This window comes from Hirundo rustica, chromosome 5 (genome assembly GCF_015227805.2).
Source record: "Hirundo rustica isolate bHirRus1 chromosome 5, bHirRus1.pri.v3, whole genome shotgun sequence".
NCBI classification, from domain to species: Eukaryota; Metazoa; Chordata; class Aves; order Passeriformes; family Hirundinidae; genus Hirundo; species Hirundo rustica.
In genome coordinates this window covers 31556574-31571076 of record NC_053454.1, presented here as the reverse complement: position 1 = coordinate 31571076, position 14503 = coordinate 31556574, and the positions used below count along the sequence as shown (strand labels likewise).

At 38.8% G+C, this 14503-nt stretch overlaps 1 protein-coding gene across 2 annotated transcripts in view; it reads left to right on the top strand.

Annotated features, from left to right (window-relative positions):
- Positions 1-14503, top strand: part of FAM149A (family with sequence similarity 149 member A) — a 28724-nt gene that overhangs the window by 9365 nt on the left and 4856 nt on the right. Inside the window, exons 1-13 of one of the 2 annotated variants that reach the window (XM_040064108.2) lie at positions 1328-1389; positions 3308-3418; positions 4357-4489; positions 6039-6181; positions 6946-7071; positions 7229-7405; positions 9143-9333; positions 10782-10936; positions 12062-12165; positions 12362-12580; positions 12719-12839; positions 13522-13662; positions 14019-14100. In XM_040064108.2, coding sequence (XP_039920042.1) covers positions 1328-1389; positions 3308-3418; positions 4357-4489; positions 6039-6181; positions 6946-7071; positions 7229-7405; positions 9143-9333; positions 10782-10936; positions 12062-12165; positions 12362-12580; positions 12719-12839; positions 13522-13662; positions 14019-14100 — 1765 coding nt within the window. Of the gene's footprint in view, positions 1-1327; positions 1390-3307; positions 3419-4356; positions 4490-6038; positions 6182-6945; positions 7072-7228; positions 7406-9142; positions 9334-10781; positions 10937-12061; positions 12166-12361; positions 12581-12718; positions 12840-13521; positions 13663-14018; positions 14101-14503 lie in introns of those variants that run through there. The other variant, XM_040064109.2, reaches the window with a different exon arrangement.

Genomic DNA, 14503 nt, shown 5'->3' with positions numbered 1-14503 from the left:
AACTCCTCTGGTTGAATGCCTTTTGGCATGTCCTTTGATAGTTCTCTCCAGTTCCAAATTAGAGTGATGGAAATAGTATAAATACTAATAATATACCCCTTCACAATTATTTATCCATATAATTGTCTTGGTTGGAAAGGAAGAAAGGTCTTGGTTTAGAGAAATGCAAATGATATTGTGGGGTTTTGTGGTGGTAAGGTGTGGGGGTGACCAGTGGCTGAATCTTGTTGCAATGACAAAAAAGCCTTCCAAAAGGGTTGCACAGAATTTAACTCTTGCTCTTAGTCTCTGCACTGAGGAAATGTAGGAGAAGGTGGGAGGTTAAAATTTTATTTTCTTAACTAGGACATAACTTGTTATTCTAGATTTCATTTGCTTGGATAAGTTTTTCTTGACAAAGGACTATTAGTGAGTGTGTGTGTGTGTGTGTGTGTCTGACATGTTGGACAAGCCTGCTCCTATAGACGAGTGATTGTTAAGGACAAGGAAAGCCCACATACAGTTTCTTAATGATTTACTGACACAGTAAATAGGGCTTTGAAGAATGCAGAACTTTACTTACCAAACAGGTTTATATATATATATATATATATATATATATATCACAGCAGAAATGCTGGGCATTTCCTATACACCTTTCTTAGTGAGTAATATTTTGTTTGGTTATGAAACTTTAAATGTAAATTAAATGCTGATGTTTGTTTTTGTGTAAGGTGAGGCTTCATATGCCTTGCTTTTTCAGTCCTAGTTTTCAGCATATTTAATGTTACCTTTTTCTTTTATTTTCTCTTTCTTGTAATTTCTTCTTGCTTATGAGCAGATCTGCTTCCTCCTTTAAGAGAGGCTTTCTGCAAAATATGTAGATGCCAGAGTTTTTATGTCCTGGAGCTAGAGATGAATAGAGCTAGTGGATTACTGGTGCTAGTGTAAATCTGCAGCTGACAGTCTGTGCTCTGCCCTGGCACCCGTGCTGAGGAAGATCGGTGACGTGCACAGGGATACTTCGGAGGAGGACTCAACAAGGAAAAAGCTTTACGTAGTTGGCCCGCATCACATAACCTCTGTCCATCTGCTAAGGCGAGGGAAACCTCCTCCGGTCAGAAAGACCAAGCTCGGCGTTCTTTGGCTGTTGCGAGGCGAGAGATGGGGAGATTGCACCGCTCCCGCCCAGGCGGAGGCTTTAGCATTTTAGGGAGAGGCTCGGAGGGGTGCGAGGCCTTGCCGCGGGGCGTGGCACGGCGCGGAGAACCCGCGGGCGGTGTGAGCGGGCCGGGGCTCGCCGCGCTGCCGCCGCCGGGGCGGTGCGAGGGGCGCCCGCCGCGCCCCCATGCGCAGGGTGCGGGGCGCCGGCCCGCCGGGCGGCTGCGGCCGGGGGCTGCTCGTCCTGGGGTGAGTGTGGCAGCGGGGCCGGGGGCTGCTGGTCCCCGGTGAGTGTGGCAGCGGGGCCGGGGGCTGCTGGTCCCCGGTGAGCGTGGCGGCGGGGCCGGGGGCTGCTGGTCCCCGGTGAGCGTGGCGGCGGGGCCGGGGGCGCTGCCGCGGCGTAGGCAGACAGCGGTGTTGTTGTTCTTCCCGTTTAATTCCCGTCGCTGCGGAGCTTTCGGTGAGCAACCGGGAGCTGCTCCAGCTTCTGGTGTTCGCTTGCCAGCGCAGGGGAAGTGATGCTGTATATGTGCAGGGAGGGGGTTTTCCTTTCGTTTTATTTTATTGCAATAATTTCCGGGCACATCTAATGGCATGTGATCCAAGGAGTAAGGAGGGGTAGTAAAACAGCATGCAGTGGAAAAATGTGGCAGAGACTCTACTTTGCTCCACCTCGCTTCGAGACAGGAGGACACAGCCTGAAGTTGTACCAGGGGAGGTTTAGCTTGGATATTAGTAAACAGAAGGTAACAATAAATGGTTTCCTTCTCCAGTGGTATTTCATGGGAATCTGACCAGGGCAGTTTGAGCAGGTAAAGAGCAGTGAAGTGTGAAACCTTGGTGGTGGTGTTAAGTTGTGGAAGAATACTAAGAACAAGGGTCAGCTATGAAAAAAATGAAAGACCTAATAAGGCTGCCTGAACAATAACATGGCGAATGTTAGACAGAGAAGGATGTATAGGAACAGGAGGAAACAGCATTCCGTGTAGAAGATGGAGTGCGAGCTCACTGTTACTTCCTGGGAGATAGATCTTGCTGTTAGGACAAAATGAGACTCAAGTCATGGGACTGGGCTTTATGAATATTCATAGAGCCTCCTGGTGCTTACTGGCCAAAAGCAGATGCCTAGGGAAGAGATAGGATATGAAGTGCAAACACATGGAAATGCTTTCCACTGCTGTTGTACCAGCCTCCAAGAATTTAAAATTTAAGGTCTCTCCTGATGAGAAGTTCAAACTTGTGGTAGGGTTTTAGTGTCTTCTTAACTAAGACATGGCAGTAGGATGTGTTATGTGGTCCATTTGAGTGGGGAGTTAGATTTTGACATATGTGTCTTCGTAATATGTGTAATGGCAAGGTAGATATCAGAAAGGATAGAAAGAAGACAGAGCAAACTGTTGCAGGGTCAATCTACAGTTCTTGTCTAAAGAAATGAAGAAAATTCTTGAACTGTGAACTGTTTTCTTATAGTTACTCATTCACAAATGTACTCTGATGCAATTATGCTGCTGTGAGGGTTTTATGGCATGAAAATAGGTGAAGCAATCTGTTGTGTTTCCAAGGGACTCTTTTCACACCTCTGTGTATGTTCTGAAGAGGTGGGTTTAGCGTATTAATGACCCAACTTTATGCATCAAATGTAAAATGTAATTGTCAACAGCTGTGTAATTATAAACAGTTTCCATCTAAAAAACCAAATAAAAAACCTCAAAAAGCACCACACCCCCCCAACAAAGGAAAAAAAAAAAAACCCTTTCCTTCATTAAACTGCTGTATGGGTAATGACTGGTTTGTGCCTTTGCTCTGTTGTTGCAATAGTGAGGTGCTGCTTCATTTGTGTCTGCTTCTTGCAAAGTTTGAACTGCAAAATCCAAGGAGGATGCCAGTGGAGTAAAACAGGTCTCAAAGTAAAAGTACTTTTTTTTTTTTTTTTTTTTTTTTTAAACATACCTTTGTAAGTAAGACAAATAAAAGCTATTTTAAAAACAAGGTGGTTTGTTTCAAGCAAATGTTTGTCTTGATCGATAGGATTGAAAAATTGAAAAACTAAACAGAGTAGTTGTCTTCCTCCTCTCCTCCTTTCCCCTGCCTGCCTCACCCCCCTTGCAGTGGAGATGTGAATTAACTTTATTTAAAATTATGGACTGTTATATTTCTGTGTTTATAGGAAGGGACTGTCCAGAGGTTCCCCCAATCGGTGTCTCTCTGGAAAAACTGAAGCATCTCTTCCATCAGTTTTTGCAAGAAATGTGCAAGAAGCCATTGACAATTATACCTGGTATGCATGTACTTCTGAAATAATAATTAACTCACTTTTGATTTAGATATTTCCAGATTGGAATTAATTTTCACTAATCATTCTTCCAGTCATTCTCATAGATATATAACTATTGCACAATATAATGCAGGATATAAATTGACCTTATCTGCTGTTTAAAGGGCATGAACTTTATTCCTGGCTTGTGATATGGATTTGAGTATATATATATTTAAGACTGCAGTAGAGGGCACTGATTAGGTCTGGAAGGGAAATCAGACTTCATGATTAAATTGAAATCATGCTCAGCAATGTTGCAGATTAGTTAACTTTCAAGAAGTTTTATTCCAGATGACACTGGTTTGGATTTGCCTGGCCTGCAGATCCAATTGCCTCTGCTTTTCATGCATCCTGGGGTGGGTGGTAGCTGGCAGGGACCAGCTAGAACTTTGGGGGCTTGAGTTGTCGCAGCTCAAATTTTAAAGTGCACCAGATTTAGCAACATAAAAAACACTGCCTAGAGACATGTAACTCAGTACTATTTGAAACGTTTGTAGAGATATTGTGCTTAATTTTGCAAAAGTTTTCTTGTGGTAGCTTCTAATGTGAAAGAGTTAAAGAAAGCTTATGTTATCTTTCATGCATTTTTCATGTGATCACTAGCTGACCTGGAGAAACCAAAATAATTGTTTGAGCTGGAAATATAGATATGTGCCTATAATTATTCAAATACATACACACATACACATGCATATTTTAGAGTGCCATAGAGTTGCAATGATGTATATACATGCAAAAACATGATAGTGTAGGAGGAATTGCCTTTAAGGCAGTAAATGGTACTAATAGGAACATGTATTCACTCTACCTTAAAATATCTGCTAGCACCATTTACTTGATTGGTAGATGTTTATACAGAAAATAATTGTGTTCTTCACTTTAATTTGTCTTCTTTTCAGTGAGACAGTGTCATCACTTTCATCTAGTGGTTGTACAACACCCACGGAGTTGAATAATTCTTGGTCTGGAATAAACAGCTATACTACTAGTTTGTCTACTGAAAGAAGTTCCATTTACTCCTGGAGGGATGATGTATGTCACAGAAACTTTTACAGTACCCTTTCTCTAAATATTGTAGAAAATAGTAGTTTTTTCTGATTTGGACATGCAGCACCTCATCCATAATAGCCTAATGAATAAGTGTATTAATTGAATATTAAAAAAAATAGTTTTGGTTGCAAGTTCATATTAGTGCAGCTAATGTGTAACAAAGGAAAACGGAATAAAATTATAAATTAGGAAGTTTGGGGAAAACAAAGCTGTTTTACTGAAGAAGGTAGGCTTAGGTTTCTGAGTCCAAGCAAATGATAAAACATGTCTTTTCAAACACTGTATAGTGCAGGTAATGTCTAAATTGAACTGTTCTCAATGTATTCAGTTATAAAGTATGTTCATGAACATGCTCATAAATCTCCCAGTCTTGGTAAATATTTATCTCTTACATAAACTCAGTTATTTTATGCAGATGATGCAGAGAGAGGTTGTGTCTGTTACAAAGGGGGACCTCTGAGGCATAGCTGGTGCAGGCTGGCAGCGTTAAATAAATCCAAAAGCATTGCAGTTGCTGTCACTTTAATTTCAGAAAGCCTTCTGTGGCTGGTAGTGGTAGTTCTGCCACTCTTTTTGCCTAATGCCCAAACCTTTAGGGTACTGACCCCATCTGTCACTGCCAGCCCTTCAGGAGGAAGCCTGACTCTGGGTATTACAGAAACTTGTGTGAGAGTTACTTTCTCATTCCTTTTCAGTATGAGCCCTGAAGTGCTTTGAGGCATTCAGCTGGAAGTGAACAAGCCTGATTTGGGCCTTGAGTTTTATCAGTGTTTTTAGTGTATCAAAGTATCTAATGTAGGTGGCAAATGTCATCACAAACAGTGCCCCAGCTGAGGAACACCCAGCCAAGTGCTTGTCTCCACATCACTGGATAAAATCAGGAACTTCTCTACTCTTTTCATTTGCCTCTGTGTTAACCTAGTCTCTAGCTGCACTGAGTTGTAGGTTCAGTGAAGAAGTATGTAAGGGCGTTTCTCATGCTGGCAGCTCTTTCCGAAGCACTAGACTGGGTTACACAGGCGTAAAGTGCCCCCTCTCTGCCCTCTTGGCTGTTGTGCTTAGAAGGGAAGAAAAGACTTCTTGAAAGAGTAGGGAGTTTTGGTGCCCTGGGTGCCAGATATGCAGTGTGTGTGCTTCACATTGGCACAGGGAACAAGCTGGGAGTCCAAAAAACTTAAGACTGTTTTTTTTTTTATTTTATTTTTAATGTGGGCTAATTCTAGGAAGCTGTATGTTATATGTTGACATCAAAGAAATGCAGTCTTGTAGTTCCTTTTTGCTAAATCAACTTGTTCAGGCCAGCTATATGGAATATTTTTTGTTTTGGTTCAGTGTGGTTTTTTTTTTTTTTTTTTTTTTTTGCATTAGTGGTTTGCATTGTGGTATAAAAATTGTGTCCAAAATAAATATTTTGAGCATGCATTCTGACACGCTCAGCCAAGTTGATTTATGTTGTTCTGTTCTTTAAATATCATGGAAATTGCAGTATACATGCATATTTGCGAACAGCTATCAACTTTATACTATGTAGGATTTTGATAAAGCCAACACACAGAGAGTGCATCAGTTATTTTGGGAGATTGATGAAATGCTGTTTGAAGGAAAAGTGACCTCCCAAACAGAGAACCTGCAGGCAGAATGTGCAGATTGGGTTGAACAATTTCCTCATATAAGGTAAGGAAATTCTTGCTAGTAGTAGTTTTAATCAGTTACCATTCTAATTTGAATTTTTGGGATACCCTCTTATAGTTTGGGCATCAGCAACACTGGTGCATTCAAATCTGGATCTCTGGGACTAAGCTGTGCCATAGTTGCTCAGTAAATCTGGGCAGTGGTGCTTTAGCAACTGATGCCCTTTATTTTGATTAATAAAATGATTACAGGCAAAATTGTTCAGAAATTATTTTATTATATAATTTAATGTATATTTATTAGAGTTGCTTTCACATTTTCTCTTTTCCTCTACATTATACATGTTGGAGTTTGCACATTTTCTGAACTTTAATTATAAGCCTTAACTTTCAATGTAAACATTTTTGATTAGCTCTTTTACTCACATTGATGGATACTGGAGTTGGATACATGAAATCACAGCAGATTTTTTTTGTCTTATGCATCTGTTTTTAAATGTATCTTTCAGAGTTTTTTGATAAGAAAGGAAGTGTGTTTACTTTTGTCTGCCTTTAGAACAATCTAACAAATTTTACTGTTTAATCTTAAAATTTATAAACTAGAATCTCATCTTGTATAAACCAGCTTAACTTTAATGACTTAAATACTAGGCAATGTCAAGGTAATACACAGGGTTCTGGCCCCTCAAAGCAGATGTAAGTTGTGCTTTTGCATTGCCTAGTGTTTGCAGGTGTTTGTATTCTGGATTTTTGAATATGGCTAAGGTTTTCATCTATGATACTGCTTGCTCTCTCCTTTTTGTCCAGGGTTCTAGGAAAGCAACTCCTAGTGCCAAAGGATGAAGGCTTTCAGCATTTTCAGAGCAGAAATGATGCCCATGTAGATACTAAGTGTGTGCCTGGCCTCCTTGAATGTACTGGTCATACAAAAGAGTATGTTAATTTTTTAAAGTTTTTATTTTGGTTTTCCCCTTTCAGAAACACATACAACTATTACTTTTGTATTACTGAAACATGTCAGTATAATTAAATTTGCACTTTCTCCTTTCTTTGAATGTTTAGTTCTCATTTCTCTTGATATTTTTTTCAGGCTCTGCATCTCAGGCTCTAAACTGATCCCAACAGCATCTCCAATACATACATCACCAGATTCAAGTTCCGCTACGATTTCTGCTTCAGACTCAGCCATGTATTCCTTCCTGGAAGAAGAAATTTACGATGAGGATGGAAAAATAGAGGAATATCTTGCCTTTGACAACAAGGAAATGTAAATAACAGATATGTGTATTTTTGAAGAATGTAATGAAAAATTATCAATGAACTGAGTCAGGGTTCATAAACTGTGTTTCTCTTCTGTAGGATATAGTTCCTTCTGTCCCTGTGTTCATTAGCACAGTGGTCAGCTCACTGGGCATGTCAAAGATTAGGTATCTTGTCTTCCTAGTGGTTTAAGGCTCACATCTCCAATTTCAGAGGAATGTGTCTTAACCACTAGTTGTTTTGAAGAATTTGATGCATGGAGATTCAATAAAATGGGTATTTAATTTTGAGATGGGGGTAGGATGAAGACATCTCTTCTCACCAAGTGAGTGCCTTGAGCATCAGTATACTGTGCTGTCACTGTCTGCCCTAATGATTCTTAAATTCTTTCTGTGCAGAGTAGAACAGCTTTGTGAGGAGAGATGCAGGTTACAGCCTGCATTTAGAGCACTCTTGTGAGCAACAACTCATTCAGTCACCTTCTTGATAGTGCAGCCTAAGTTTCCTGCGAGCCAGTGGAATGTTCCAGCAGCTAGGCTACTGGGTGAATGAAAGATCATGTGCTGTTTTCTAAAAGGCCTCTAAAAGGGGAAAACTTTGGTAGGACTAGTTGGGCACAAAGCACAGCTTTTTGTGCTAAGGTCTTGTGCACGCTCAGAACAAAGGCATGGTTGTTCTGAAAACCTGAGGAACCAGACAGAGACCCTTTCAGTGCTCTTTTTGAAAGAGAAGGCTGGGGTTGCTGCCTTCTTAGGAAATGTTTAGGTTTAAGAATACACTCAGTAGTCTTCTCTCTTTGTTTTCTAAGTAAGCAAACTTAATTTGTGAGAGAGACTTGTCTGAAGATATGTTTCTCTGTTTTGTCTCCTTCATATGATTCTTGTTTCCTTCAATTCTGAAATTCCTTATTCTCCATAACCAAAACAGTAGGTGTTAAAAAGCCTGACAGAAGAAGAGCTTGGTCATTTGTGAGTTGGACCACTCAGCTGCATCTCATGTACAGTTAAGAATTGCGCAATGAGGTTTGAGGAAGAAGTGCCAGAGAAGAGAAACTCAAAAAAAAATCCCCAAAAACATTTCTTAGAAAAAAATATGATGGCATTTGGAAAAAAAAAAAAAAAAGTTAAAACTTTCTTCCTGAGAGGGTGTATTAGAAGACCAAGTTAGGAAATGTTGCTAACACATGCTTCCCTAGATACAGAGGAAACAACAACAACAACAAAATTGAAAAGCTTAACTGTTCTTACTGTAGTGTAGAGGAAGAAGGTGTGTGTAAGGCTGTGGGCTCTACTATTCTTGTCTTACTGCAGAAATCCTTTAAAGTTTTTTCATCTTGGATCAATGGTGGAAAATTGCAGATGTGTGCAGTTACACAAATCGTGCTGAGAAAGATGTTTTCTATGTGAGAGTCCTCTTGACAAATATGACAGATGTTGTTGCCTATGTTACTGTGAAAATCATAGGATTTAGTCTCAAATGACTATGTGCCACATATAAAACTTCTTCCTAGACCTGTAGATCTTTCTGTTGTAATGCCCTAATGTGATTTTTAAATTTTGCAATGGAAAGCAAATGAGAGAGTATATGTATTTGATAGATTCTCTTCCCTTAGGTGAATTTGAGTTTGAATTTTTTTGTTACCTCCAGACTTTTTTTCCATATGTATGTTTCTCTGTTGAAGGAAGGGGGGTGGGGGGGAAGTCAATTCCCATGGGAATTCTTTTGAATTTGTTTCCTTTATTAGTGAGGATGAGATTTGGGAACAAAAGAAAATGCGTCTTTCTGAGAAGAGGTGTAAGCGTGGCATTCCCCCTGTTTCTCCCAATGCCTGTATCAAAGATGCTGTGGCTTCTGAAGTATTTGATCATATCTGGAGCAATGTCATTGGAATATTGGAGGAACTGATTAAAAAAAATTGGGAAACTAGTATCCCAGGTATTTGATATTTTCATTTGAAAATATAGTATTTGTTGAAACTAATTCAGAAAAGTCACCCTTCCCTGTCCTTTTAAATTAAGCAAGTTTTCCAAGCTTAAGATAACCAGTGCTGTAGAACTGTAACATATGTAATGCCTTGCCATGAGAATGTGTGCACACACATCCACCTAAAATAAAACTTTTTTCCAAATTTTCAGTGAGTTTTGTATGAGAGGTGTAAAAAGAAAAATACTGATTGAAGTAGCATCATTGCAAGAGAACATGTTTGAAAAATATAAAAATATTAATCACCGACTTGAAGATGCAAATTGATGCTGTTACTCATCATTAGTCAGGGATCACTGACAATGTGATCTGGATATGGAACCTAGGAATCAGAGTCTCCTAGTCCTCATTGTTTAAGCTTTATTAATAAAAAGACCCTTGAGTAGTCAGAATGTTAAAGTGAGATAGACAGTCTTGCTGATGTGCAGGAGTTTGAGTCCACTGTAGCACTATAGGATGAAGAAAATGTGATGCATGTAGTTTTATTTTATGTTTTCATAGTCTAACAGACTGAAGTGAGGAATAGGAAAAGCTAGGAAAATTAAGTAGAATTGAAAATCTGTTTAGTGTGTATGTATTGTCTTTGGAAGCTGAGGGAAATTTCAGTTTTTTCAATGCATTTTAAAAGAACAGAAGTAACAGAAGAATACCTGTGTGGGTCTTGGAAGTTACCTCTAATGTAGGATACACTCAACCTCAAATATAAGAATACAACAAAGTAAGAAATGGCAACATTTCTCTGGATGTTTGCAGCATCAGAACTTAACATTTCAGGTGTTACTGTAATTTAAAAATTCATTTGACACCACAGGTGGATTGTGTAGGTCCCAGTATTATAGTTTAAGAAGGATCATTTAGCAGTATTATGATAGGTTTGCCCTTTTATATTTTTGAAGATCCTAAGCTGGTATGAAAATAGCTAGTATTTCAACTAGGAAGCAAAAGAGAAACAAAAGAATTTGGGTTTATAATAGAAATAAGATGGTAGCATATACCCAAAATGAAACAGTGTATAGCTGCTGTCAGACAAGGCTAGTATCAATAGATTTTTTATTTAATATATATTTTAATTTTTTTTTTTTTTTACTACTTAAAAATGAAAAGATCTGGGGATTTTTAAATGGCATTTCAATAGTCTTAGTTGTATTTTTCTTAAACAACCACCTCCAAATCTACCTGTATAGGCCAGCTTGTATGTCAGTGTCAGAGGAAGCATAGACAAATGGAAATGCTTTCAAAAACCCATTATTTATGTTAGATTTTTAAACAGCATGGAAACGTAAAGCTATGTGAAAGTCTTTATTAACTGTGTAGTGTAATATTGTTTGAACCCCAAGAAATAATGGTTGGTAAACATAGAAAATACTTCTTATTCCCTCTACTTTTTTGCTGTTGTGCAGAGTGTGACCAACAAATAGAAAAACTGAAAACTGTTACAGCAAAACTGCCACATTTTCCAGTCATTCATATTACAGCAGATGCTGGGACCATTCCTCTTTCCAGAGGCTCTGACACACGAAATGTATCTTTTGGGGCTCATTCTGTTTCATCACAGGTAAAAATAAAATAAACCTTTCTGTGAAATATTCTTTTTTTCTTCAAACCATGGACAGTCTTGATCGAAACTTGAAAAGGCTCTTTTTCTTTGTTTCCTCTTTTTTTTTTTTTTTTTTTTTTTTTTTTTCTTTATACCAATTAGGTATACATAAAGTAATCTAATTTAAAATGAGGTTTAATTCAGTGTTCATTTTTTGTTTATTGTCACTTGTTTTCCTTTGGTGGTCCTTAAAGGTACAATTTATCACTAAGTATGGCTGCCATTGATTTGCAAACTCTTGTTAAATTCTATTCTGTCCTTAAAAACGAATTCTGCTTTTATTGTGATATAGTAATTCTCCATGGTAGAATTAAGAAGACTAACTGGGATGTGAAGTTGCAGCTTGCAGTACTTTCCTCACAACACTGCGAGTCTCAGGCTCTCCCATTCCTTCTCTTTTTCTTTGCCTCTTGTGAAGGGAGATTCCGGAATGTGTCCACCAGCGCCTTGGCTCTAGGCCTTACTTGTCTTTGTGGAAGCTCATGCTTATATTGATAAAATGTTTTAATTTGTCCTGCTTGCTGTCTCCTCCCTCTGTCTCCTGATTCGTGTTTTGCACATTTGTTTCCTTTTTCAGCCACTGCTTCTGTTTGGTTTTTTTTCTCCTGTCTTTCTCTGTTGACTTCAAGTGACTTCATTTTCTTCCATCAGCTCTTTTTCCATGCTTGCTAAACAGTGAGATAAGGAGCACAGGAAAGATAGCACAGCGGTCTTGGTTCTCCCCATAGATGTGCTTTGTTCTGTAGCGGCCGCAGCAGCCAGGAGAGTAAAATGCTTTGATAAATCATGCCCCTGTGCTGAGGGAAAATGAAAAGTTTGAAAAATCAAACTCTGGCTTCAACTGAAATTTACATTATAAATTGAGTTGCAATTCGGTAACTAAATTACACAAGTTGTGTTTATAAAAATCTGTTTAAGTAAAAGAAAAAAGCATTGTTGCCCCATCTACTGAGAATTCTACTGAACCATCTAAAAACCATCTTGTTTTTGTATCAAACAAGTAAAGTACCTCTTAACTATGTGCTTTTTGAGATACTCCTTCTAAAAATGTAAAGGTTAACACATACTTCTTGCTTTTAATAGGTTTACCGTTTCTCCAGCAACTTCTGTAATGATCTGAATGGTGTGATGACAATTCAAGCAAAACCACTCCAACAGAGGCATGCTGCCACAGCAGAAAAAATACAGTAGGTGACATTGACATTTTAAAAATAAGACATAATTCACTTTATGTAAAAAATGTCTTGCAATTAAAAAAAAAAGATAAGGCAGTGATCTTGTGTATATCACTAATATGATAGTAATTTGCAGAGGTTGAAATGATGCACTGTTAAACCCTTGTTCTTCTTGATCTTAATTCCTTATTTCTTTCTCTTTCCCTAGGAATGAGCAAGAAGACAAACAGCATAGCATTACCTCCAGCACTCCAAATTCAGCACATGCTAGGTTGGGGAAAATTTCTGATAACAGTGTTCTCTCATCATCTCCAGCTCTGCTGGCATCTTCTAGGAAACTACCAAGGTTACCTTCTCTCACTTCTGACCAACCCTGCTCAGAAGTTCCTAATGCGCACAATGATGAAATCTGTAAAGGGAAGAAATTGTGAGTTTTTAATTTCATTATTTTTTTTTCCCAGAACTTATTTCACTCCTGAAGGATTGTACTGCTTAATAATTTCATATGACTTCAATGAAGTCTGTCATGTGAATGCTCCTAAAAGGAACCCTTAAAATTCCATAGGGTTGGCAGCAGGGATCGTTTATCTTCTGCTCGTGTGCCTGCAACCTGGAGCAAGTTACCACCAATAAACTCTGAGGCTGTTGAACAGCATGTTTCAGTACCTCGAACGCAGCAGAGCTCTGTAAGTTGTCTTCATTTTTTTACTGGTGAAGAACTTCAAGCTATTTAGAAATAAACTGTGCTATATCACTGGTTGAAATTAGTAATTTTACAGCTTGTGTTGGTTTGTATTTAATTCATAGTTTTAACATGCTAATGTGTGTTACATTGGGGTGCAATTACTGTGCAAGAGAAGGCAGTTTAAAACCTGACATCACAGACAGATCATAGTGGAAAGACTTCTCTGACAACAGAAAAACCTGGCTTAAAAAAAAAAAAAAAAGCTAAAAAGAACCAACCAACATAATAACAAGATAGTAACCTTGCTCTTCTATGCATCTGAATTTAAATAGCTCTTTCAGTGTTTTATTTACTAATGTTAGGTTATAAGAATTAGAAAATTATGCTGACTGAAGTAGAAAAGGATAACAACTGAAAAAAAACGGATCTTATATTGGCCTATTTTTGAAGGTTGGAATAAATTGCCAGAATGAAAGTAAATTACCATGTTGATATATCAACATGCCAACATAGAAACAGTCTTGCATCTGTTTAAAAAACAGGCAAACACCTACATTGGTGCTTTTGCTTATTGAAAACATCTTTTTCTTATTTTCTTGTGAACTTTTGTATGTCAACAGAAAAAAAAATATTTTAACTTATTCAATTGCTGCATTCTCTTAATACTTTTTTCATTCTCTCAGCATCAAGAACGATATGCTCATAGCCGAGTGTCAAGTGCAGTAGCTGGCAGAACAGAGCAGCAGCCACTCAGAGAAAGAACTGTTACTGTTAGTCAATTTTCAAGACCCAACACAACTCATACGTTCAGGATATGTTACAGTGTAAGTGGAGACATGGAAAAAGGGAATAGGTTTTCTTTCATGCCTGCTGCTGGTTACTGAAGGTCTCATTTCTGGGTCTCTCCTGACTTCTGATATACAGGGATTCCTGCTACCTGTAGAGAGGAAGATGTTAAAAGTCTTGGGGAGGGTGTGGGACTGTTGTATGAAGGAGAATTTTTTTTCCAGGTTTTGAGAGGGGGTGTGTGTGTGCTAGAAGTGTGCAGTTTTAGTACTGTTTGGAGCTTTGCACTTTGGTAGGTTCCAGTCTGCTGGACTAGATCATAAAAACCATAATCAAACCCTTTCTGTCGATAAGTAGATCACACTAGCTAAGAGTGTATCTTTCCTTTTTACAGAGAGACACACCTCAGAAGAAGTCGCTGACTCCTGTGGATTTTGGTAACCACAGCAGGACCGGCCAAGGATTTTTGATAACAGGTAGGCAAAGAAGAATGACTTGGAAGGTAAAAGGCCAGCAAAACCTATGATGTGGCGGTGCAAGAATTGTTTATTAGGTTTTTATAAGAAGTTTATGTTGTGGTTCATTTCACTGTATCCCAAATTCTGTAACCCTTTTGTGTTTTCTGTATAATAAGGTGTTTTGTGTCAATCATCCCACACCCCACCTATCCGTGTCCATCCCCTCTGCCCCCCCTCGCTCGGGGGCAGCCTGTCTGTCACTCCAGGAGTCCTCCCAAGATTGCAAAATCTCAGGGAAAGGGCTTCAGGTGATAGGTAGCCTGAGGGGAATTCTTTTCCTCTGGAGGTGGTTGGTCAGAGGCTTGGGGGTGGGCACACCTTGCTACCCCCTGAATCCCCTGATTTGTTGTCTTGTTGTAAC